Source organism: Bos indicus, chromosome 8 (genome assembly GCF_029378745.1).
Source record: "Bos indicus isolate NIAB-ARS_2022 breed Sahiwal x Tharparkar chromosome 8, NIAB-ARS_B.indTharparkar_mat_pri_1.0, whole genome shotgun sequence".
Taxonomy (NCBI): domain Eukaryota; kingdom Metazoa; phylum Chordata; class Mammalia; order Artiodactyla; family Bovidae; genus Bos; species Bos indicus.
The window spans coordinates 112656440-112682068 of NC_091767.1; the positions used below are offsets into that span (position 1 = coordinate 112656440).

The window sequence follows — 25629 nt, forward strand, 5'->3', positions numbered from 1 at the left end:
CTTTACTTTTTAGAGCTACCATTATCAAACCCTCAGTCCACCTGACTCTCAAGTCTTCAGGATGAGTCTCACGTAGCACAGTCTTCTGGCCAAACCTCCCCAGCGTTTCACCTCTGCTACCCCTGACGGCCTGGGGTGACGACAGCCTTATTCGCCCCTCAGGCCCAAGGACTAAATGCCCCCACCTGAGACCCTCACGAGACTGAGGACTGGATACCATGCCTCTGCGCTCTCTCTGCTGCTGAGTGACCGTCACTCAGACTGACCTGAGACTCAGTCCTCCCAGGGCTTCAGGTCACCAGCTATGGACAGGGGTGAAGACTCGGAGAACCGCTGTCCCTCATCGAGCCCTCCATGCAGAGTCTCTCTTGCGGTCCCAGGCAGCTATGGCTGAGGGCCACCAGCTTCTCCCATGAACAGATGAGTCAAGCGGAAGCAACATGCTTGCTCAGCAGGCCTGCTCCTCAGGCTTCTGCCCGACCTTGAGCAGACAGGCACACCACACCCCAAACACAGGGACAGGGGAGCCCAGGCGTTCTGACTCTTCCTCACCTCTCGGTAAAAAAGCAGGCAGACACCAGACTTGCACCTCAGTTGTATTTTTGTAATTTCCCCAGTTTATTTGAGAACAATTTTTTCTGACATATATTCATATGAATTTTAGATTAGTTATTTCAAAGTGTGCACAAATTATGTATATTTCCCTATAACCAGGCACTGACAAAACAATACTTAATATATTGATATTTAAGCATTCCAACATAAAAGGACTTTTTCCAACTTAATACTTTTCCCACACAAGGTGATCTGTAATTGACATTCAGGCAATTGTACGCATGTAGAAGCAGACAGTCCCCAGCTGACCATAATACAAACCAGCACACACGTCCTTCTCCGGGACATAACTACATTTCCAGAGGCAAAGGGGTTCCAAAGGGAACACATAAGGTGACTTCCTTATGTAACGAACCACACAGACACAAACTAAGAAGGAGTGAAGGTGCTGAGGAGGAGTCCCACGACCCTCGCTCCTTCCTGTCCTGAGTGCGCGCGCCTGGCAGCTCACCGCCGCTGGGCGCCGGCCAGTGGAGAGGCGGTGCGGCAGGGCCCGTCCACAGCGGGGGGCCGGGGGCGTCTCACTTCCCTTCACGATGGTCTACTGTGCTGCTCCACTATTTCGACGGTTCCACTCTTTTTGTAACTGGGGCATAGTGGGAGGTTTAGCTAGTCTAAGGAACTCTTACCCCACATAAAGATTTTTTATTTACTCTTTCGCCAAACACAAAGACTGATTTCCATCTACAATTATTTTTTCAGGTAGGAAACAGTGAGTCAACTGAAGAGAGGGCTGCGGCCTTGGCTCGGAACGGTGACACTGTTGACACTGGACACACGGCCTGGGGGGACGAGCCTGGGCCACAGCGGGACGGCCGGTCAGCGCACCTTCTCCAGGAAGGCCCTGCAGCACCGCACGCACTGCTGGTAGACGGTCTCAAAGTCGGCGTCGTTGCCCTGGAAGGACAGGGAGAAGGGAGAGTAACAAAACCACTCAGGAATTCGCCTTCAGGGAGCCTGCCTCTGACCCCCGATGGCAGGCACTCACGCGGGCTCTCTGTACGTCGCCCTTGTCTGTGAGCATCAGGATGGAAGTGAGACCACACTTACATAATAGGGATCTTCAATGATAAGTTGTTTTTGTGGATCATAGCTCCCGAGCAGTTCGATTTTCGCTCTGCAGTTTTTAACTTGATTACTTTTTCTATTCAAATCTCTGTAAAATTGAAACATGAACTTAGTTTTCTGATCTATGGCTTCCAGTTAAACTGGGACATCTGCTAGGGTTTTATGAAGTATCCGTATCAAAATCCAGCAAAAGTGACCTGATTTAAAAAGGAAACCAAACACTCGGCAGTTGGGCACAGCCTCCGTGTGGCTGCCCCCGCGGGCTCTCCCTCCCAGGCAAGGGGGCTCCGACGGCAGCACGTTTACACAGGATGTGCTCCCTCAGGTTGGACAATAATTAGCCCTCTCCTCTGAAGCACATGTTCAGAAAGACCCAGGGTCAGCAACTGAGCAAGAAGACAGGACGGAACTCAAAAAGCCACAAAGACAGGTCCCAGAGGGTGGCAGGCTCCCTGGGGGGGTGTCCTGAGCGGACCCTACAGCCACTCCGTCTGCTTCCAGCTCAGCCTTCTCACTGAGCTTTGTGGGGCCTGATTAGCAACCTCCACAGGGGAGGCCAGCGTCTCACAGGAAACCTGCAGCCCTCAGAGCAGAGCCTCCCCGAGAAGCCAGGAGGCTGAAACAAGAAGGGTGGGGAGGACTGGGGTGGCAAGGGCTGCACCACCAAATGCCAACCACCTCTGAAACTTCTCTAATAAATATGCACACAGAGTTCTCTAGCAAGATACTGCTAGAGATAATACTGATAAGCTATTCAGCGAGAAAAATGAGGCCAAACAAGTGAAAAACAAAAATAGAAAATTTACGCATTTTAATGAACTTAACGAAAACCTAGTAAGCTTGGTGCATCTGTGCCTGACCACCCCACAACAGCGACTCAAGGAAAGTTTCTCTTAATTAAATGCATGCACATTTACGGGTTAGCAGGGAAGCAGTCAGGGTGGTCCGGTGCTCACGGGGAGGGCTGGTCTCTGTCCCCTTGGTGCGGGCAGACTGTGACAAGCAGCTCGGCGCCTGTCTCGCAGCGGGCACAGGGCCACACAGTCCTCTGAACTGCCAGATGCACCATATTCACTCATCTTTGCACCCTCGGCACGTCATATCATATTGTTTGTTGGGTTTAATTTCCACACACGTGGCCCACCCTAGACTTCACGAGAGGCCCAGGTGACCAGTGCTAGGCACACACCGCTGAAGAAATGCCACCAGGTTCCTTGTCACCCAGATTTAGGTCGCGAGGGTCAAACCCACGTGAGGTGGGGGTGTGACTCAGGCCATGCAGAGCCGAGGCCTGAAGCCCACCACGTCCACCCCGGAACTGTGAACCCGGGCACGTGACGAACCCCTCTGTGCCTCCAGTTCCCAGTGACGAGATGGGGCCAGCGTGCAGACTTCTGGGCTAGTGCTCTGGTGCGCAGAGCCACTTTTGTCTAATACCTTAATCTGACAGCTTTTGTTTTTAAACTGATTAAGGGAATCAACAATTTAAATGGAGTAAGAAGACTTTTTTGGCCAGCCTTTCCTTCGGGGTGGGGGTGGGGCAGCACTAAAGGGGAGTTAGATGAGACACAGTAAAGCACCCCGCGAGTCATCACAGCAATAACAAAGGCTCTCTTCTGCAAAACAGAGTCACCTTACACACCAGACCTTTCCTTGTCAGAAGGTGTGCCTCAATGCAAACACACCTGTGAGGCTCAATTCTAAATGACTCTGGATTTCTCACTCTTCTAAATATTCTGCATACTATGACCACCACTATTTATTAAAAGTTTAAGGTAATAAAAAATCATTTGGACAACAAACTGCCTGGCCTATTACTGAAATGAGTTGAAGAGAAATACCCTTAAAAATGTGATTACCTCAGATTGCTCTCATCCATACATAGTATATAATCAAAAGTGACAAAGTCTTCTTTGGTAACCTAAAAGCAAATGAGAAATCAAAACTGTTTACATTCAGACCAATCAAGCCTAGAGGACGCAAAACAACTTAAAAATAAAAAAAGCTATACTGGAATCTGCTACTAATTAAGTTAAATCATTTAGGGCACTTTAAAGTTAAAACAGAGTTAACCTATTAATAATTTCCTAAAATTGTATTACAAAGAAGTTTTATAAAGTTTCCTGGGGTAATCATAAGATAGTATTTTATAGTATGTGCATGCAAAGCTTATACTTCATCTTAGACTTCTTAGAAACAAAGTGAAATACAGCTAACTTTTTATACATTCCATATCTGAGTCCTGTTCTTCACTCTCCAGGCACTCATTCTGAGCCCCAGTGACGGGTGCCCACTGCAGGGCAGACACTGGCCTTGTGGGGCTTCCCCCATGCAGGGTGCGCAGCTCCCAGGAGTGACTGTCTCATGGAAAAATAAAGCAGAGCAGAGGGGAGAGGAAGCTGACATGTAAGTGGGGCTCAGGGATCTAAGACAGAAACGCATGAGTGACACTCCCTGGATCTTCCTTCTCCTTACTGAATGTGTATAATTTGGACATGACACAGAAGAGAGTGCCGCTCTATATTTTTACTAATTCTAACCTAAACTTGGCATTTTTTGACATTTGTAAACACAAGCCTGCTAAAATATAAACGAAAAATTATTTTCTGATTTTTTACTGTTATAATGACAATAAAAAGGAGCAACTATATTCAATTTTGATAACCTATAAGGGAAAGAATCTGAAAAAGAATATATATAATAGAATCACTCTGCTGTACTCCTGAAACTAACACAGCACTGTAAGTTAGCTATATGCCAACTAAAAAAACGGCAGGGAGGGAGGGAGGGAGGAAAACATGCCCCAAATCAAAGGTGGAAATAATTTCTAGGAATGTTATTTCAATAATCATCTTCATCACTAAAGAAAGTCCTCTGAAATACAGTGGTACAGTGATAACCACAAGGAAGATTCTGATAATCTGGTTAAGAGAAGTGATACTCGACTATAGTCGGTGTTGCAACAGAACAATAAATATACTCATTTTCTGTTAAAAATAATAAATTTTGGCTCTCAGTATGCATTTGCATTAGTTTTCAGTATACTATATTAATAAAATACTGGAATCAAATTTTGTTCACATTCCCAAGGTACTAGATTATTTCAAAATGTTTTAGAACAAATATTACAAGTTATTTCCCCAAGTTAGCTGTCTGAAAATGTCCTGGGATTAAACATTGTTTTTAATTTTGCAAAGACTGTGACTGCAGATCCTAAAATTTAGTAACTGACAGCTACATGTAGCTACATGATGTTAAGATGTTAAAATAACTGTCAAAGAATTGACAATTAAAGAATGCATGGTAAAGGATTTTCGCTTGCAGCTATAAATCAAATAGCTGTGACAAAACAACCCTATTGCTAGGAAAAAACTAGAAAACGCCCATCAAAACTGAACACTTCTGCACAATCATTAACACGCTCCCATGATGGCCAGGCTGAAAAATCCCAAGTGCGTGCGCAGAGCCAAGCGTGCAAACCTGGGGACTCTCTGCCGCTGTAGACAAGCCTGGCTACTTGAGAGGCTGACCTGCCAGAGGCAGCCGGCAGCCTGCTCCCACCCCCAGAGCACTTGCTGACCCTGCGCCTAGGCTTGAGGTCGGAAGAGAGATCTTAAACTTCTTGGCTGCAGAACGTTTTAACTCTTAAAATATTTACCAAAGTTATTAAAAGTAAAACTGTTATAAACTGTTTGCTTAAAATAATAAAAATTCATTACTTGTTATTATAACATTTTTGTAAATGAAAAACAGCTATATTTTCCACACTGAGACACAGGGAGGAGGAGAGTGGCACTGTTTCACATTTCTGCAAATTTCTTTAATATCCACATATTCAAGACAGGTGGGTATCCTGTGTGCGTCAGCATCTGATTGGCTGAAATACGCAAACTCAGCCTCATACAAGTACATAGTTTAAAAGAAGGCTTTTTACACCCATTGTATGACTGTGGATATTCTTTGATCTAACACCAAAACTCATTCAGCGGTGGTTTCTCACAGGTTACCTGCAACGTGGATTATGAAACCACATCAGCAAGCTTCTCCTACTCTGCCCATGTTCACTGGTTAGTCTGACCCTTTGAATGGATCCCTCCCTCACTCATACATTTTGACCTCAGGACCGAGGGTCCCTGGACCCCACTGTGGGGATCATGCTTTAGACTCACAGGAGGGGCTACCAGCAGTATCTGAGGACACTGTGATCATCGCAATGGGGGGGAAAGTGGGTGCTCGGCATCAAGAGAGTAGAACCACACGGCCTCCCGGGGCCACGAGAAGCCTGGGCAGAAGCACCAAAGGACAGCCAGCAACCTCACCAGCTGGAGAAGCTGGAGGTAAGGATGGCAAGACGGCCAGAGGAGGAGGGAGATCCCAGAGAGGGAAGCCTGGTCCCCACAAGGTCTCTCTCAGAGCACCCGATAAGCTCCTAACAGACTCAGCTCAAGAAGCCAAGAGGACAGGGGGCCGGCGGCAGCAGGCCCAGGGAGGGAGAAACAGAACTCGGCCTCCAGACAGAAGCAGGCCACCCGATCAGGTGGGGTCCTGAGTTCCCCCGAGAGGAGCTGGCCAGGACGGCCAGAGCCCCGTGAAGCAGGATGAGCTCCCAGTCAGCTCTGAACCAGACCCTCCCCACCAAAGTGAAGCCCCAACAGCAAAGGACCTGAACCCAGAGCGTCCACACGGCTCACACATCATGCTCAGCATTTAATCCAAATCAGCACAGAAGCAATAAACAAAGCAGGAGAGCAGACTCACAGAAGACCCAGGTGTCAGTCACCAAACCTTATTTTATTGGGTTGGCCAAAAACCTCATTTGGGTTTTTCCAGAATGTTACAGAAAATTCCAAACAAACTTCTTCCAAACAAACTCTTGTCGTCGTTGTTCAGTTGCTCAATTGTGTCCGATTCTTTGCGACCCCATGGACTGCAGCACACCAGGCTTCCCTGTCCTTCACTATCTCCGAGAGCTTGCTCAAACTCAGGTCCGTCCAGTCAGCGACGCCAGCCAACCATCTTGTCCTCTGTCACCCCTTCTCCTCTCACCCTAATCTTTCCCAGCATCAGGCTCTGTTCCAATGAATTGACTCTTGGCATCAGGTGGCCGAAGTATTGGAGTTTCAGCATCAGTCCTTCCAATGAGTATTCAGGGTTGATTTCCTTTAGGAGTAACTGGTTTGATCTCCTTCCAGTCCAAGGGACTCTCAAGTCTTTTCCAGCGTCACAGGTTGAAAGCATCAATACTTTGGCACTCAGCTTCTTTATGGTCCCACACACATACATGACCACTGGAAAAACCACGGCTTTGACTATATGGACCTCTGTCGGCAAAGTAATGTCTGCTTTTTAATACGCTGTCTAGGTTTGTCAAGCTTTTTGGCCAACCAAATAAACAGCTATAATCAGAACTGTTCAAAAAAATACAGGGCAAGATGCATAATTTTACCCGAGAGCTGGAATCAATTTTTAAATGCAATAAAATAAAATTTATTAAATAAAACAACAGACATCAAATATTCAATAAAGGCTTGTAACAGTTTGAAAACACAGAAAGATTAGTACATCACACAACACGTCAGTAGAAAATCTCAGACTAAAAACTGAAGTGAAAAGGATGGAAAAAGTAGAAAAGTTGTAAGAAATTTATGTTTAAAACACATTTAGGTTGAATTTCAGAAGAATGAGGGGAAGAAAAATATACACAGATAACAGCCCAGAATTTTCTGATAAAAAACTGATAAAAACCATCAAGACACAATTCAGGAAGTGAAGCTGACCACATAAAATTATCGGAAACTACACACCAAAGAAAAGCTAAAGACAGCAGAAGAAAACGACAGCAAGGGTAGGAAACAACAGAATCAGGGTGGAGCAGATGGACCCTCCCAAGCGGTTAGAGCAGAAACGCTGTCGCTGTTTGGCGAAAGTTTTCTAAGTGAAGAGAATGTTAGGCCACCTGTGTTACGAGGCTGCTCCACCCAGAGGTACTGATAAACAGACTGTCACTAACTGTGGAATGACACCGAATCCACAAATGAAGATGACTGAAGCTTTGCTAGGAGCAATATGGAGAATCTCACAAAGGAAAATGCTGACAGAAAGATATGCACTAGAGGATCCCACTGCCATACAGGCAGGAGGTTAGAAGGCATTCTGAGTGGGGCCCTCTGCAGTAGAGGGGAGCTGGGATGATGCAAGACGCACTGAGCACCCAGACATCTGTGTACGTGTCAAACAAAGTTGACTGAAAAGGAAAGAGTGTATGGTAAGGAAACAACCCCACAGAACTAACCGGATGTGAGTTCACATAACTAGGGAACTGATTTACATGTGACAGAGAAAAAAGCACCCTAAATGTATTTTGTCTGTTAAACTCAGGTTTAGTAGAAGTATTACAGTTCTCATACAAGTTGTGACAGGAAGAGGAAACCTGTAAACATTAGAAAATGCTAAAAAATAACAAAGATCTGATGTGATACTGACATATCTTACTAGGACTTTGAAATTAAAAAAAAAAAAAATCATCGTTGAGAATTTTCTTAAAAGCAACAAGGAAAAGGAAAAAGTAGTTTATGTGGAGATACTACTTCAAAAACGGGTAATAATTTCATAAGCAATAACTTCCTAGCTTTGTTTTTTTAAGGCATGTGTATTTAAAATACTTCATTTGTGTACATTTTTATTATAAACTTAGTGTATGAAAAATAATCTGACCTTAAAAATAGAAAACATGAAAATATGATTGCTCATAATTCTCAAGGACTACTCAAAATATTTAAAAAACAGAAAGTAGAAATTGGCAAGGAATCCAAAACCTTGAAGAGATTAGAGTGCAGAAATGATATAAAAAATGTTTAATCTCTGTCCAGTGAAATTCCACTTAAGAAAGGGTTTTTAAAATAGTTAAATAGTAAATTGTTAACACACACAGTCAACTGACATAGCCAGAAAATTAGTTCACAAATATCTCAGAATAAATTAATCTAAGACAAAAATAATCTGTATATTACTAATTCCTGAGACATAAATGTGTTAGAAGTATTTCTATAGCAATTTTGTTTTGTGAATTTTCTGGCTCACATTCCACCAAATAAACCTGTAATTAAATCCAAGTTCTACTACTTGGCAGCTGGGTAACCTTTAATAAGTCATTTATTTTCTCTCTGGAAGTGTTTCTTGATCTGCAAAATGTGTTTATCAACTACTTCCTCCCATAATTGGTAAAAATTAAGACATTAATAATTTAAAATATGATGCATGGCAAAGCAATCTGCAGTTTTAAGTCGAGACAAGATTCAGTGTAACAATGACTAAGGGATCTTCATCTAGTTTTACAGCAAGTTCTGCTTTAAGCACTCGTGCTCAGTTACAGTTCCCACGCTGCCAGCCACACTTACAAACATGCAAGGTATCTGACAAGCGATTTGAAAATATTTGGCTTCTCGTTTTGAAGGCCTCAAAAGCTCTTCTCCAGGCGTGGGCTCTCATGCTCTGACACCAAGCCACAGCCCTTCTTGGGCTGTGCGTGGTTCAGCTGGAATCCCAGTCCACAGAGCTGTACATTTTGTTGGGATGATACAAAATGAAGTTTGAAGGTTTTAGACAGGTTTTTTAAAACATCCAATTGAATCTCCACAATATAATCGTACCTATAAAAGTAACAATTCCTGCAGAACAACACAGCATCAGAACGAAGCCTGTTTCTGCAGAAGCTGGTCCCATGGCTACAGAAGTTCCCGGTGCCAGCACCCACCGCAGCTTCTGCACAAGGAGGGACAGGGCTGGCTGCCCGTGGGCCCGATGTCTTGCCGGGCATGCCACCATGGACACCTCTCTCCCCCACCCCACAGGCCCATGTGAGTCTGGAACCCTACAGGCACCCACCAGACCAAGTGGCTATTGAAATGTGTTTTAATTTAAAATTCAGCTCCCATCACACTGGCCATACCTCAAAGGTGAAGAGCCACACGCAGCTGGTGGACTCCACCCTGGAAAGCAGGTGAGATGCACCAGCCTCAATGTAGAATGCTCTCCTGGGCCACACTCCAGAAGCCAAACTCAGAAGTAAAACTGCTGTGTGCAGACTACGCATCCATAAAAATATCAGCATTACCCTGTACTTCCAAGGTACTTCACAGCTAGAAATGTTTTTGTATTAATAGCAGAACTGTATTCTGTTGGGTTGGCCAAAAAGTTCATTCAAGCTGTTCTGTAAGATGTTGTGAAAAACCCAGACAAACTTTGGGTCAGGCCAACAGCAGCAACCTCGCAATGGAAGCAGAGTTAGCCGCCTGGACCAGAACATAAAAGGGCACCAGAAACAAAATGGGGACGACAGCGCAGGTCACCCAGCGCTCGGTCAGGGCTCTGGACCTTGTGCTCTAGTAAGCCAGTGCCAAGGTCAGGCAAACCTTTCAGAACTGCGGACCCAGAACGGGTGCACTGTGGCTGCTTCAGCCAACCCTACATAAACACATTCGTTACAGGTAAGTCTCACTAAGCTTTCACAACTCTCAGGTTATAGGATCAATGTATGAGAAATTAAACAAGGTTTCTTCTACCTGTCTTGCTTTATGGGCTGTGTTAATGCCATGATTTCTTAGGCAGCTCACAGCTCTTGGATCTGGTGACCGGCCCACGTTCCAGTCAGAAACAGCGCCACTGTCAATGACCCACTGCAACATAAAACACACAAGTGCACTTTCAAGGTCAAGTACGGTACCTGCCGGGCAACGTGACTCATGGGGATACCATGCTTCCTCATGCAAGCCTGCCCCCGACAATCAGGAGGGTTTCCTAGTTCATACGTGGATGTCGCTGCACTGTCTATCCTCCACTGCAGGAGAAAAAAAGAATTCTTTTCACAATTTTCTGCCCCAAAGCCAATCAAGTTGGCCTCTTTAAGACAGTGAACAGTACTTACATTATCTGAAATGTTTTGATCAGTTACAAGTTTCCTGAAAACTGCTTCTGCGATGGGCGATCGACAGATGTTACCTTAAAAAGAGGTGGGGGAGCAGAGAGTGAGCGGCTGGTTTGAGGGAAGTGCAGGTGCCGAGCCCAGCACAGCACAAGCGCACAAGACTTCACACAGCTGGGGCAGCGAGGAGGCAAGGCCAACGCTCTTCTCTGCGGTGACTGTGCTACCAGCACGTGGCAGGACCCAGCAAGACGGCTGACCCAACCCCACTCCATGACTTCAAACCAACTGTCCAAACACACAAAGTACAAATGACAAGGACATTAGAAATCAGAAGTCAGGACCAAAATCTTCATTCTTCAGTTTGCTATCACTAACCTAGAAGCTAACCATGAAATCAATGAAGGGGGTTGCAACCAGTCTATTTTAAAATGATATAGAATAGACTTTTAAAATATATACTTTCAAGTATACTACACACAATAAAGCAGTATGTTGTTTCATAAAATACAGAAGCAAATACATTTAGGCCTAACGGTGGTTCTACACAGACTTCTACTCAAGGACCTGGGCAGAGCCCCTGCTTGAGTGCCGTGCACCCAGGAGCCGGCCAGCTTGGTAGGGACCATCCTCCAAGCCGTCCAGTCTGCCCAGAACTTTTATCAGCTGCAAGTTCATGGATTCCCAGGACCACCCTCAGTTCAAACTAGCTGGCCACAGTTTTGGGGGTCTGCACCTGATGTGAAGAGCTGACTCACTGGAAAAGATCCTGATGCTAGGAAAGACTGAGGGCAGGGGGTGAAGGGGGTGACAGAGAATGAGATGGTTGGATGGCATCATCAACTCATTGGATATGAATCTGTGCAAACTCCAGCAGATAGTGAAGGACAGGGAAGCCTGGCGTGCTGCAGTCCATGGGGTCACAAAGAGCTGGACACGACTTAGTGACTGAACAACAACAGGTTCAGTATTTCTCTAAAAGGATTGTAGAATTCAGGAAAATGTTATAGTTTCACTATTACAAAAAGACACAGAACAGAACCAGCCGAACTCAGAGGGCACATCGGAGATTCTGGAAGAGTTCTAAACAGGCAACTCCGGTCTTCAGGGACAGGTCACCTTCCCATCATCCACGTGTGACAATACTCAGGGTACTGTCAATCCAGGATGCCACCTGAGCTCCAGTGCCAAGGACTTATCGGGAATAACTACAATTAATTTATAGCTTAATTAACTATAATTAAACTCAATTAAAACAAGAAAATAAATGCTGGTAGATACAAGAGAACAGGAAAAGAAGATGACAACAACATTTCTTATAAGAAAACAAGAACAGTTAGGCTTGGTTTGTAAAGGATGAAAAGTATCTATCAATAAACCCTGATTAACTGTCGGGAAAGGCCACCCGGCGCCACTGAGCTCTCATCTCCCGAGGCGCTGGCTGGACACGAGCAGCACACACCCTCCAGTCGGTCCACTGCACAAAAGCACCCAGTGCTCGGTCTCGCCAAAATAAGCAGTTCCATTCTTTTCTGCTGTCACCCTTACTGACGGTGAACATGTGACACTTTTCTGCACTTCAATCTGAAAAAGGTCCACACAAATGCTCTGAAGGAATAAAACCTTCACCTTTCGGAAACGCACTGCTGTTACTGTCCTGCATACAGGCTGCCAAGTGAAACGGTAGAGTGACCTCAAATCCCGTCAGAACCCACGTCTCACCCCCTCCACAGCAAAGCTCTGGTCCAACACACAAGCTCTCGCAATGGTGCGCCTCCCTCCTGTGGCATCGCCCTTCTCCAGTCCAATCTCAACACAACAGCTGAACTTCCCACCTCTGCTCAAAATCCTCCAAAGGCTTAACTCACTCAGTGATCCAAGTCCTTACACAGCCTCACCAGATTCTCCACAGGACCTACAGTGGGTCTGAAAACTAGGAGTCAGGACCCACCACCTTTGTATACAGTTCTCAATGCTAAAAATAATTTTTACATTTTTAAGCGATTGAAAAAACTCAAAAGTACAGTATGTTGTGACATGAGAATATTATACAGAATTCAAATTCCAGTGGGCACGACCAATCACACTGAGCATGACCACGCACTGGCTAGGGCTGCTCCCGCACTACTTCCGGTGTGAGCGTCGGAGCTCAGTGTATTTGTTCTCTGGCTCTTTAAAGGGTTCGCTGACTTCTGCCTCAGAACACTCACTGTTTGTGCACCAAGAATGGGACAAGTTTCGGATCCACTGGGCGCTGAGAAAACAAGTCAACATTACCTCCAAGTCCTCGGGAACTGAGGTAAGTCTGTCCAGAAGCAACTAGGGCACCGGGCCCAGTGCTGCAGCTTCCCTGCTGTGTCGTGAACATGGCCAGAACCCTCATTTCAGAATCTTTCACCTGCTTTCCTCCAGGTCCAGGATGCTTTTCCAAAATACCCTATGCTTGCTTCCCTACCTTTTCCAAGTCTTTCTTCAAATTGCACCTTCTCAGTAAGGCCTCCCCACAAAACCCTTCTAACAACTGCACTCCACTCCCATCTGCCCTTCCTGCCTTAGTGTTAACACCAGCTGACTGAGTAGCCAAATACTTGATTGTTGACGACACAATGTGAACTCTGGAGAGGCAGGGATTGTTGTCTGTTTTCCTCACCACTGTATCCCTAGCACTCAGAACAGTGCCTGGTACCATGGCAGTTGCTGGAAAAAGAAAGTGTACGGAAGAAAAATACACACAAGCAGCTATCTCCCATCAACAGCCAGCAGAGTGCACTACGTCAGCCTAATCAACACTGCTAAGTAAAATAAGCACAGCAACGGATCCCTACTAGCTACTCAACATAGACCCTTTAACAAAGCTGCTGAGTCCATCAGTCACCTTCAGTGTAGAGCTTAAAATCAAATGACGCCCATTGTCAACGTGCAACAAGGAAGCCTTTCAGTTTTTCCTTCATAGATATTCAATTCCACAAATACTTGGTGAACATATTTTGTCTTAAAGCTGTAAACAGAAAGAAAAATAAGCCACAGTCATTGCAGCAGGCTTTCAAGTAATTATAATAAAATTTGTGTGAGGAAAGATGTCTATAAAGGGTCATGGGAACAATTACCTGTACCAAGAGGATCTGGAAAAAGTAAAGAAGGGAATGCTTGGGTCTGACCTTTTAGAAAGAGTCTCCTGGAAAAATGCAAAGTGAGTTCCCAGAAAGAAGTACACAGTGGAAGGCACGCTGAGCAGCTGTAAAGCAAGGGAGCGGGCAGCCAGAGGGTGTGTGGGTGGGAAATGGGAAACGGGAAAGGCCAAGCAGATCTCTCGTGGTCTTCCCTAAGAGCGCATCTGAAGAGGACTGGAAAAGCTATTATTCTGCAGGAAGTGCAGACTCATCCAGAGCTTTTTATGGACTACTGGCCATTTAGGTCTTTCTCTCTGGGAATTAAGGAGATGGAGTGGAAGTGCTGAGATGCGGTATCAAAAGACGAGTCCCAAAAGCTAAAGGGACACTGAACTCTATTTTAAGAAACGAAAGCTGATTGCTGAAATCTTAAAAATGAAATAATTCCGAGCTGGAAAGTACCTGAAGCATTAAAAGGGAGAAAAATACCTTCATTTCACGTACAGAAATACTGACACATCGGGCTGTTACACAGCGACCTAGAGAATCACATCTCCCGGGTTTGAATTTTACAAGAAATCCTAAGCCTTCGCACCCCATCTGCCTTTAAAGTGCGCTCCATCTGGGAGCCTGAGGCAAGTAAACAGGCCAGCAAAGTAAACAGGCTATCATGGGTCTCGGCTATCAGCAGACCCTTAAAGGTCAGATCAGTTCAGTGGCCTCGGGTTTACCTGTAGGGGAAGGAATTATAGGCAAGTACATGGGGTCGCAAAGAGTCGGACACGACTGAGCGACTGAAGTGAACCGAACTGAACTGAACGGCAAGAGCCCCGGCTTGGAGTGCAGATGCTGCAGGTGAGCGGGGACCCGGGCTTGAGAAGACTGAACAAAAGCTAGAGACCCAGACCTGCACAGAGGAGTCGGCAGGCGACAGAGGTTCTGACTCAGACACCGGACTTAGAACCAGGCTTGTCAAGAGCACCCCACGTACAGAGCCGCCCGGCGGCCGCGGGGAGCAAACGAGGGGCGCCGCGCACCGACCACCCTCGGGTCTCCCCTCTCTGGCCGCCTCCCTAGCACTTTCCCTGGTTCAGCGGCGCAGCGCAGCTCAGAACGCATGACGCCCTACCCAGCCCTCCGGGAAGCTCAGAGCGGGGCTAGATCGGCGCCGTCTCACCCAGACACACGAACAGCACCGACTTGGTCACCTGCTCAGCCATCTTCCCGCTCGCGCAGAGGCGCCCAGTAATAACGTCGGAACGCTTCCGGCGCGGCGCATGCGCACTGCGAGCGGCCCGCCCGTGCGCCTGCGTAGTCCGGCGCCGACCTCCGGGGCGAGCGGGAGGTTTTGCGCTTGCGCAGTCTGGCCCAGCGCCGCGGCTGGAGGCGGAGCCGCGAGCCACCTGGAGGCCGTGGGGGAGGGGACGGCGGGGCGGCGCAGAGAGCCACCTGAGCGGGGAGGGCGCCGGGGAAGAGCGGGGTTCCGGCCGCCGAGTGACCGCCGGGGCCGGAGAGGGCGTAGCCCCGGGCTGCAGGGGCTCGCGGAGCCGCAGGGCGAAGCCAGCGCGGCGGGGCCTGCTCGGTGCCCGCTCGGTGCCCTCGGGTCCTTGCAGAGCGCTCAGGTGAGCGCGCGTCAGCGAGCCACCACCTGCACGTGACGGCCGCCCTCGGGGGCGGGTCCACTCGCGCCTCCCGAGACCTGGGGCCCCGCCCCCGCCCGGTGGGATCGCCGCGCTCGGCCCGCGCCGCGCGCGACGGCCGTGGGCTGCGCGCTCGTCGACGACGGGCTGGTTCCGGGCCCGAGGGCGGGCGCGCCCCCTAACTGCGAGCTCGTACGAAGCGGTGCTCCCCCGGCGGGAGCGTGTGGACCTGCCCCTCACCTGCCCCAGGTGTGCGCCGCCCACAGCGGCCTCACCTGCCCAGGTGTGCGCCGCCCACAGCGGCCCCCGCCCGGAGGCGGAGCCGCGGCAGCGCCCGTCCTCTGCCCGGGCGCGGTCCACAGCGCCGGGGCGCCGGAGCGGGCCAGGCTCGGGGTCGCGAGTGAGTAGGGGCGTCGGCGCGGGCCTCTCCTGGCCTCGGGCTGCCCCCGGGCCTCGAGAGTCTCGCTGGGGAGGGTCAGTCTAAGGGGGAAAAGGGAGAGGCTGTGTCTCTGGGATTGTTTGCTGTTGCGCGTCTTTTAATGCTGTCATCCCACAAGCTGTCAGAAGTTAAAAGGACTCTCCACAAACGTGGTTGTGATGCGGACTCAGCCCCCGTCGATTCGATAAACAGACGCGCTCTTGTTTCCAGTTTTTACGGTTATCATTCATTTTATACGATGTGTAAATATTTAAAGCTTGAAAAGCCAGGTATTAGTTGCTGTCCTTTCCGTTTCCTGTGTGTAAGTGCAGGTCATTCTGGACCTCTGTAAGAGCCGTCGGGGTTGAGTGGGCCTCTGACTCTGGCAGGAGTCCGGGTGCTGCCCTTGCTCCGCGACCTCCTGAGGCGTAACTGCCAGGCCTTCCAGGCTCGCTTAGGGCAGACTGACTGCAGCCCGGCTCTGAGAGCCCTGGACCCCGGTATCTCTTTGCTGTGGTAGTTTTTCCTTGTTTAAAGAAGCAGGAAACTGCTCTGAGTTGGTAGATGACCAGGCGGTAATGAGATGGAGCCTACTAGCTGGAAATGTGTCGTTTTCACTTCCTCTCAGTTGGAGTATCGCCACTGCTGCTGCTGAGGCTGAGTCGGAGAGGATGACACAGACAGGGGACCCCTGCCACAGACAGTGGGAAGCTGATGGCCCCCCAGAATGTTCTACCAAAGGGGCGAGGTTTCTAGGTTTTATTTTATATACAGAACATGCAGTGTTCTGCATTTTTGTCCTCATGAGACTTTTATTGGGATGTGAGAGATGCCTGAGTTAATAATGGGTTAGTCAGACACTCTGCACACACCCACCTCTGAGAAACAAGTCTCCAGTGGTATTGTTTAGTTCTTTGTGTGGCTTGCTGTTGAAATACCTGTGCAGTGACCAGCTGGAGGTTAAAAAAAGTTATTACTTCCAGCCTGTTTATCATGCTTAAACTAAGGAGAATTGGTTGCCTGGTTTACAAATGTTCTATTTAAACAAAGATTCTATAACCTTAGTTAATACTGCTCCTCATCTTTTGAAAGATTAAAAAAAAAATATTTAAAAGAAATTGTTGCTCATCAAGAGTGGTTTGATGCTTTTATTGCATTTAGGAAATTTTCTCAGGGAGTTTCTCTCTGTTTGGAAATTAGGAAGTGGTGTTTGGAAAGAAGAGACTGCCGACAAGTCAAGGGGATGCTGCTGCCGTGTCACTAAGTGACTGGTGAGCACAGACGTCTTTCTCCAAGTTGCCTTATGAGCAAGTAGTTGTGGTAAGACGTCATCCTGTGCAGTTGAAGACCTTAGCACACTGAATTTTTATTTTCTTTGGAGGAATCAATTTTTCACAGTCAGTGATCGAACTAGAGTGGCATATGTAGCCTTACTCTGAGCCAGGATCACTCTTCAGTTTGAGAAATGGTAAAGCGAGTATAAGTCAAGGGTCTCCTTACGCTGGAAGTTATGGGTCTCGTCACTCCATACTTCTGTCCCCTATCCAAAGCCTGCAGTCAGGGAACAGGACAGAGGCAAAGGCCGCGATAATGTTTGGGGTTCAAGTGATCAATTTGGTTTGAAGTTTGGACTAGAAGGTTAATGACCTGACCAGAGGGGCCCGTTTTGATTTCTAGAACTGACAGACTTTGTCTCCTTAAGACAAAGGAAGCAGTTAAGCCTGGACCACAGAAAGATAAGAACTGGTTTAAGAAACAATGGCCATAGTTATCAGGCAGTGGTGTCCATGATGATATACTAATAAAGCTAAAGGCAATATTTCAAAGATTTTTGAAAGATCACATATAAAGTTTCTTTTAGCTACGATTTATAGCCAAAATAAAAATTTGTAAAAAATTTCCTGTAGATAGCCTTCTCGTAATTGAGACTCTGTTGAGGAAAATAATATATTGGATGCTTGTCGTCAACAGAAGGAAAGTTTGGAAGCCCTTGAAGTCTTACAATGCTGAGGTGCTGGGAGGGGCCATTCCTCTCCTGCATTCATTCCAGACCTCTGAAGGGCCAGACAGGAAACTAGTCAGACTTCTCTCCGAGGTGGCAACTTTCTCTAAGTAGATTCTAATGTCCTGGTTGTCCCCAGTGCCCCCAGCCCTGAGTTTAATACCCTCTGATCAATATGGAAATTATTTCTACATCTTAAGGTCGTTTCAAGGTTTTGAGGTTTCAAAAGTAAAAAATTTCTCCTTAGTATTTTAAAAAAGTCCTCTCAATTAAAAAAAAAAAAGACGACTTAGTATGGGGATTTTCAATTATTTTAGTTACTTTTTAAAATTTTATTTTATTCTTGGCTGCACAGGGTTTCTGTTGCAGGGTGTGGGCTTCTCATTGTGGTGGCTTCTCCTGTTGCGGAGCACCGGCGCTAGGCACGTGGGCTCAGTAGTCGGGAGCACCGGCGCTAGGCACGTGGGCTCAGTAGTCGTGGCTTAGTTGCCCTACAGCCTGTGGGATCTTCCAGGACCAGGGATCGAACCAGTGTCCCTTGCATTGCAAAGCAGATTCTTAACCAGTGGACCACCAGGGAAGCCCTATTTTAGCTACTTTTTAAAGGAAAATTTGCCTCTATTTTCTTGGCTTGAGGTTTGGCAGCCATCCTTCTCTTAGGTGGGAACTCAAATATTTATATATAATTTGCTTTTCCTTGGAATTCAAGAGACTTAAAACTTTTATGAATGTTCAGATGCAAACCATAACGTAATAGTGACCTGTATCTTCATAACTTCAGCAACATAATGATACTAACCTGATCAGACCATGCCCCTCTGCCTTATGGTCAGCAGAAGAATGTGGAAGAGCCACAGCATGATACTGAGGACTGGAATTGAGGCTTGTCTCCAAATCATTATTGTTACTTGTTAGCTCTGACAGAGAAATTCAGTGTACACAACTATGGTTGGGCAATGTGCTTTTATTAGAGATTCAGTAGGATCTGTGCTATTCAAATGCATTAGGCAGGCTCTTCTGGAGTTCAGCTGAACATGAAGCTGTCCTCACCATTGCTAGCCTTGTGACACCAGTTCTCAGTGACCAGGGCTGTGTCTGGCACTCAGGCTCAGTGGTCTGCAGGCATCCCAGCTGGATCTGAATTCCCCAGCCCAGTAGCTTCCCTTCCCTTGTTTATAAAAGAGGCTCTGACCTTCCCTAAACAGGATGTTTGCAATAGCAACTCTCAACATGGAATTTTCTTGTTTAACTGGTTTAACTCTGCTTGGTTGATAGAGTTCAAAGTAGAAGGTCTTTTGAGGGTAGGATTTATGATCATTTACTAAACTTTAGTTGCACGTTCCAGAAAGTCTGATCCAAACTGGCTTTAGCAGAAGAGGATTTTACTGCCTCTGTGCCTGAAGAGGGGACTTCCCAGGTGGTGCTAGTGGTAAAGAATCCGCCTCCAGTGCAGGAAGCGCAAAGAGACTGCAAGGGCTGCTTGTGGCTTCAGCTGTGGCCCAGCCCCGGCTGAAGCAGAGCCAGCAGAGCCCGGCTTCTCTCTAACTCTAGTCAAGAGCTTCTCTGCACAGCTCTGCTCTCAGGCTCTCCCCAGTGGTGAAAAAATCTTGCAATAAGTCCAAACACAAGGACCTGCAAGAAAGTTCTGACAGCTCCCACACAAACCCGGCTGGATGTTGGTGTGGATCAGCTTTGGTTACAAAGTACTGCTGTGGCACAGGGAGGACACTTGTTCTGATTCAGCAAACGAGTCACCTGTCCTGCTCTGGATGCTTCTTTAGGGGGAACAGACAAACTGCTGGTCCCCCCCCAAAAGACATAGATATTTAGCAGCCAAAGGAACCAATTTCCACTGCAGTTTATTAATGCAAGGCAGTGAGAGAGACTGAGCATCTGTGTGCTTTGTAAAAGCACTCCTGACCTGCGAGGACTGCAGCTAAGCATGGTAGACTGGTATGTGGATGAGTCTCAAACCACACACTCAAGTGCCAGAAATGTAAGCATTTTATCCTGAGCCCTCACGTTCAGTCACTTTTCAGAGTGGGTTTGAGAAGAGGAGTTGGGTCTTTGCCATCTCTGCCCAGTCAGGTTTGCTTTTGGTCTTCAGTTCAGTTCAGTCGCTCAGTCGTGTCTGACTCTCTGCGACCCCATGAATCACAGCATGCCAGGCCTCCCTGTCCATCACCAACTCCTGGAGTTCACTCAAACTCATGTCCATCGAGTTGGTGATGCCATCCAGCCATCTCATCCTCTGGCATCCCCTTCTCCTCCTGCCCCCAATCCCTCCCAGCATCAAGGTCTTTTCCAGTGAGTCAACTCTTCGCATCATGTGGCCAAAGTACTGGAGTTTCAGTTTCAGCATCATTCCTTCCAAAGAAATCCCAGGGCTGGGATTCAGAATGGACTGGTTGGATTTCCTTGCAGTTCAAGGGACTCTCAAGAGTCTTCTCCAACACCACAGTTCAAAAACATCAATTCTTCGGCGCTCAGCTTTCTTCACAGTCCAACTCTCACATCCATACATGACCACTGGAAAAACCATAGCCTTGACTAGACGAACCTTTGTTGGCCAAGTAATATCTCTGCTTTTCAATATGCTATCTAGATTGGTCATAACTTTCCTTCCAAGGAGTAAGCGTCTTTTAATTTCATGGCTGCAATCACCATCTGCAGTGATTTTGGAGCCCCCCAAAATAAAGTCTGACACTGTTTCCACTGTTTCCCCATCTATTTCCCATGAAGTGATGGGACCAGATGCCATGATCTTAGTTTTCTGAATGTTGAGCTTTAAGCTAACTTTTTCACTCTCCTCTTTCATCAAGAGGCGTTTTAGTTCCTCTTCACTTTCTGCCGTAAGGGTGGTGTCATCTGCGTATCTGAGGTTATTGATATTTCTCCTGGCAATCTTGATTCCAGCTTGTGCTTCTTCCAGCCCAGTGTTTCTCATGATGTACTCTGCATATAAGTTAAATAAGCAGGGTGACAATATACAGCCTTGATGTACTCCTTTTCCTATTGGGAACCTGTCTGTTGTTCCATGTCCAGTTCTAACTGTTGCTTCCTGACCTGCATATAGGTTTCTCTTTGGTCTTCAGTTATCATTCATTCTGAAGATGATCCTTGTTGCATTCACAAGGTCTGACACTCCAGCTCTCGGATGGAACAACGTGGAGTTCCCCGCCACAGGCACACCTGGCTCTCCTGTGCCTTCTGGGCAGAAGTGGTCTTAGTGGGGTGCGCACCATTTACACTGGAGCCGCACACAGATCTCAGCTTTGGTTTGGTTTGGTTTTGTCTTCCCTTTCCCATGACAACTTTGAAAGGACTATTCTAGGGCACTATACCACTTATACCTTACTACCCCCTTACCCTCTACTCTTTTTAACGTCTGGGAAATGTTACAGAGTCTGAGAGGTAGGGAAGCTTAGCTCTTATTCAGCACATATTCTTCTAAACCTATTGGATTTTCCAAGTAAATGAATCTTTCCTAGTCCACACAGAGATTTGACCTTTAATTCCAAAAAATCACAAATACTTTATTCATTTAACAAATATTTATTGGGCACTTACTGTATACACTTAGGGTGTGTGCTGGAGATATTACACCGAATAATATAGTCAATGTGCTTAGCCTGTGGCACTTACACTGTAGAGAGAGATTAGGTGAGAAAGATTAGATAGACAGGGTAGTGATATAGCCCATGTTGTTGTTCAGTCGCTAAGCAGTGTCTGACTCTTTGCGACCTCATGGACTGCAGCACACCAGGCTCTGCTGTCCTTCGCTATCTCCCAGAGTGCTCAAACTCATGTCCATTGAGTCGGTGATGCCATCCAACCATCTCATCCTCTGTCGTCCCTTTCTCCTCCTGCCTTCAGTCTTTCCCAGCATCAGGGTCTTTTCCAGTGAGTCAGCTCTTCATATCAGTTGGCCAAAATATTGAAGCTTCAGCTTCAGCGTCAATCCTTCCGATTCAGGGTTGATTTCCTTTAGGATTGACTGTTTTGATCTTGCAGTCCAAGAGTCTTCTCCAGCATCACAGTTCGAAAGCATCAGTTCTTTGGCACTCAGCCTTCTTTATGGTCCACCTCTCACATCTGTACATGACTACTGGGAAAACCATAGCTTTGACTATATGGACCTTTGTTGGCAATGTGATGTCTCTGCTATTTATTACACTATAGGTTTGTCATAACATTTCTTCACTAGTGGATCAGATGGTAAAGAATTTGCCTGCATTACCGGAGACCCAGGTTTGATCTCTCGGTGGGGGAGATTTGCTAGAGAAGGGAATGGCTACCCACTTCAATATTCTTGCCTGGAGAATACTATGGACATAGGATCCGGGCAGGCTATGTCCCTAGGAAAACAAAGAATCAGACACCACTGAGCAACTAACCCTTTCACTTTCACTTTTCTTCCAAGGAGCAAGTGTCTTTTAATTTCATGCCTGCAGTCATCACCTGCAGTGATTTTGGAGCCCAAGAAAATAATTGGGCTGTCTGTCATTGTTACCATTTTTTCTCCATCTATTTGCCATGAATGGATGGGACCAGATGCCATGAACTTAAGTTTTTTGAATGTTGAGTTTTAAGCCAGCTTTTTCACTTTCCTCTTGCACAGTCATTGAGAGGCCCTTTAGTTCTTCGCTTTCTGCTATTAAGCCATCATCTGCATATCTGAAATTGTTGATATTTCTCTCAGCAGTCTTGATTCCAGCTTGTGAGTAATCCATCCTGGCATTTTGCATATGTACTCTGCATATATGTTAAATAAGCAGGGTGACAATATACAGCATTGACGTACTCCTTTCCCAACTTGGAACCAGTCCGTTGTTACGTGTCTGGTTTTAACTGTTACTTCTTGACCTGCATACTCTTTAAGAATTTTCCACAGTTTGTTGTGATCCACACAGTCAAGGACTTTAGCGTAGTCAATGGAGAAGTAGTTTTCTTTTTGAAATTCCCTTTCTTTTTCTATGATCCAACGAATGTTGGCAATTTGATCTCTGGTTTCTCTGCCTTTTCTAAATCCAAATTATACATCTGGAAGTTTTCTGTTCATGTACCGCTGAAGCCAGCTTGAAAGATTTTGAGGATAATCTTGCTAGCATGTGAAATGAGTGCAGTTGTACTGTAATTTGAACAGTCTTTGGCATCGCCTTTCTTTGGGATTGGAAACTGATGTTTTCCAGTCCTGTGGCCACTGCTGAGTTTTCCAAATTTGCTGGCATATTGAGTGTAGGACTTTACCAGCATCGTCTTTTAGGATTTGAAATAGATCAGCTGGAATTCCATCACCTCCAATACCTTTGTTTGTAGTGATGCTTCCTAAGTCCCACTTGACTTCACCCTCCAGGATGTCTGGCTCTAGATCAGTGACCACACCATCATGGTTATCCACATTAAGACCTTTTTGTACACTTCTTTGTGTGTTCTTGCTACCTCTTCTTAATATCTTCTGCTTCTGTTGGGTCCTTGCCATTTCTGTCCTTTAGTGTGTCCATCTTTGCATAAAATGTTCCCTTCTGCATAAAACCCCCAATTTTCTTGAAGAGATCTCTAGATCTCTTTCCCACTCTACCATTTTCCTCTGTTTCTTTGCATTGTTCACTTAAGAAGGTTTTCTTATCTCTCCTTGCTATTCTCTGGAACTCTACATTCAGTTGGGTATATCTTTCCCTTTCTCCTTTGCCTTTCACTTCTCTTTTTTTCTCAGCTGTCTATAAGGCCTCCTCAGACAACCATTTTGCCTTCTTGCTTTTTTTTTTTTTTTTTTACTTGTGGATGGTTTTGGTCACCAACTCCTGTACAGTTCTCACTCTCACATGTCCAACTCTCACATTCATACATGACCACTGGAAAAACCATTGCTTTGACTAAGTGGACTTTTGTTGGCGAAGTGATGTCTCTGCTTTTTAATATGCTGTCTAGGTTGGTCATAGCTTTTCTTCTAGGGAGCAAGTGTCTTTTAATTTCATGGCTGCAGTCAGCATCTGCAGTGATTTTGGAGCCTAAAAAGATAAAGTCTGTCATTGTTTCCATTGTTTCCCCATCTATTTACCATGAAGTGATGGGACCAGATGCCATGATCTTAGTTTTCTGAATGTTGAGTTTTAAGCCAGCTTTTTCACTCTCCTCTTTCACTTTCATCAAGAGGCTCTTCAGTTCCTCTTCACTTTCTGCCATAAGGGTGGTGTCATCTGCATATCTGAGGTTATTGATATTTCTCCTGGCAATCTTGATTCCAGATTGTGCTTCATCCAGCCCAGCATTTCACATGATGTACTCTGCATATAAGTGAAGTAAGCAGGGAGACAGTATACAGCCTTGATGTACTACTTTCTTGACTTGGAACCAGTCTGTTGTTCCATGTCTGGTTCTAACTGTTGTATCTTGACCTGCATACGGATTTCTCAGGAGGCAGGTGAGGTGGACTGGTATTCCTGTCTCTCAAAGAGTTTTCCACAGTTTGTTGTGAGGCACACAGTCAAAGGTTTTGGTGTAACCAATAAAGCAGAAGTAGATACTTTTCTGTAACTCTTGCTTTTTCAATGATCCCCTGCTGCTGCTGCCAAATCACTTCAGTCGTGTCCGACTCTGTGCGACCCCATAGACGGCAGCCCACTAGGCTCCCCCGTCCCTGGGATTCTCCAGGCAAGAACACTGGAGTGGGTTGCCATTTCCTTCTCCAATGCATGAAAGGGAAATGTGAAAGTGAAGTCGCTCAGTCGTGTCCGACTCTTAGCAATCCCATGGACTGCAGCCCACCAGGCTCCTCCATCCATGGGATTTTCCAGGCAAGAGTACTGCAGTGGGGTGCTATTTCCTTCTCCATCAGTGATCCCTTAGATGTTGGCAGTTTGATCTCTGGTTCCTCTGCCTTTTCTAAACCAGCTTGAACATCTGGAAGTTCATGGTTCATGTACTGTTGAAGCCTGGCTTGGAGAATTTTGAGTATTACTTTGCTAGCGTGTGAGAAGAGTGCAATTGTGCAGTAGTTTGAGCATTCTTTGGCATTGCCTTTCTTTGGGATTGGAATGAAAACTGACATTTCCCAGTCCTGTGGCCACTGCTGCATTTTCCAAATTTGCTGGGATATTGAGTGCAGCTCTTTACCAGCATCACCTTTTAGGGTTTGAAATAGCTCACCTGGAATTCCATCACCTCGACTAGCTCTGCTCATAGTAAAGCTTCCTAAGAGCCACCTGACTTCACTCTCCAGGATGTCTGGCTCTAGGTGAGTGAGCACACCATTGTAGTTCTTGGGTCATGAAGATCTTTTTTGTATAGTTCTTCTGTGTATTCGTGCCACCTCTTCTTGTATCCTCTGCTTCTGTTAGGTCCATCCCATTTCTGTCCTTTATTGTGCCCATCTTTGCATGAATTGTTCCCTTGTTATCTCTAATTTTCTTGAAGAGATCTCTAGTCTTTCCTACTTTATTATTTTCCTCTATTCCTTTGCATTGATCACCAAGGAAGGCTTTCTTATCTCTCCTTGCTATTCCTACTTTCTTCAATTTGAGCCTGCATTTGGCAGTAAGGAGCTGATGATCTGAGCCACAGCCAGCTCCAGGTTTTGTTTTTGCTGACTGTATAGAGCTGCTTCATCTTCAGCTGCAGAGAATATAATCAGTCTAATTTCAGTATTGACCATTTGGTGATGTCCATGTATAGAGTCATCTCTTGTGTTGTTGGAAGAGGGTGTTTGCTATGACCAGTGTGTTCTCTTTGCAAAACTCTGTTAGCCTTTGCCCTGCTTCATTTTGTACTCGGAGGCCAACCTTTCCTGTTACTCCAGATATGTCTTGACTTCATACCTTTACATTCCAGTTCCCTGTGATGAAGAAAGTGTTAGT

At 46.3% G+C, this 25629-nt stretch overlaps 2 protein-coding genes across 8 annotated transcripts in view; one reads left to right on the forward strand and one right to left on the reverse strand.

Moving 5' to 3' along the window:
- Positions 1-594: 594 nt before the first annotated feature.
- On the reverse strand, positions 595-15125 carry ACP1 (acid phosphatase 1). 6 transcript variants are annotated; one of them, XM_070795458.1, is made up of 6 exons: positions 14891-15017; positions 10607-10680; positions 10245-10358; positions 3543-3604; positions 1666-1771; positions 595-1512 (listed from the first exon to the last, which is right to left on the reverse strand). In XM_070795458.1, the coding sequence occupies exons 1-6, from the start codon at positions 14931-14933 to the stop codon at positions 1435-1437; spliced, it is 477 nt and encodes a 158-aa protein (XP_070651559.1). In that variant the 5' UTR covers positions 14934-15017; the 3' UTR covers positions 595-1434. The 6 variants fall into 6 exon arrangements, 4 of the variants coding, with proteins under 4 accessions (XP_070651559.1, XP_070651558.1, XP_070651557.1 ...); XM_070795457.1 differs by lacking the exon at positions 10245-10358 and adding an exon at positions 10406-10519; XM_070795456.1 differs by lacking the exon at positions 1666-1771 and having other exon boundaries at positions 14891-15046.
- A 311-nt stretch (positions 15126-15436) lies between these two features.
- Positions 15437-25629, forward strand: part of SH3YL1 (SH3 and SYLF domain containing 1) — a 61689-nt gene continuing 51496 nt past the window's right edge. For both annotated transcript variants that reach the window (XM_070795453.1, XM_070795454.1), the window contains exon 1: positions 15437-15753. In XM_070795453.1, coding sequence (XP_070651554.1) covers position 15753 — 1 coding nt within the window. In that variant the 5' untranslated portion in view covers positions 15437-15752. The remainder of the gene's footprint in view (positions 15754-25629) is intronic.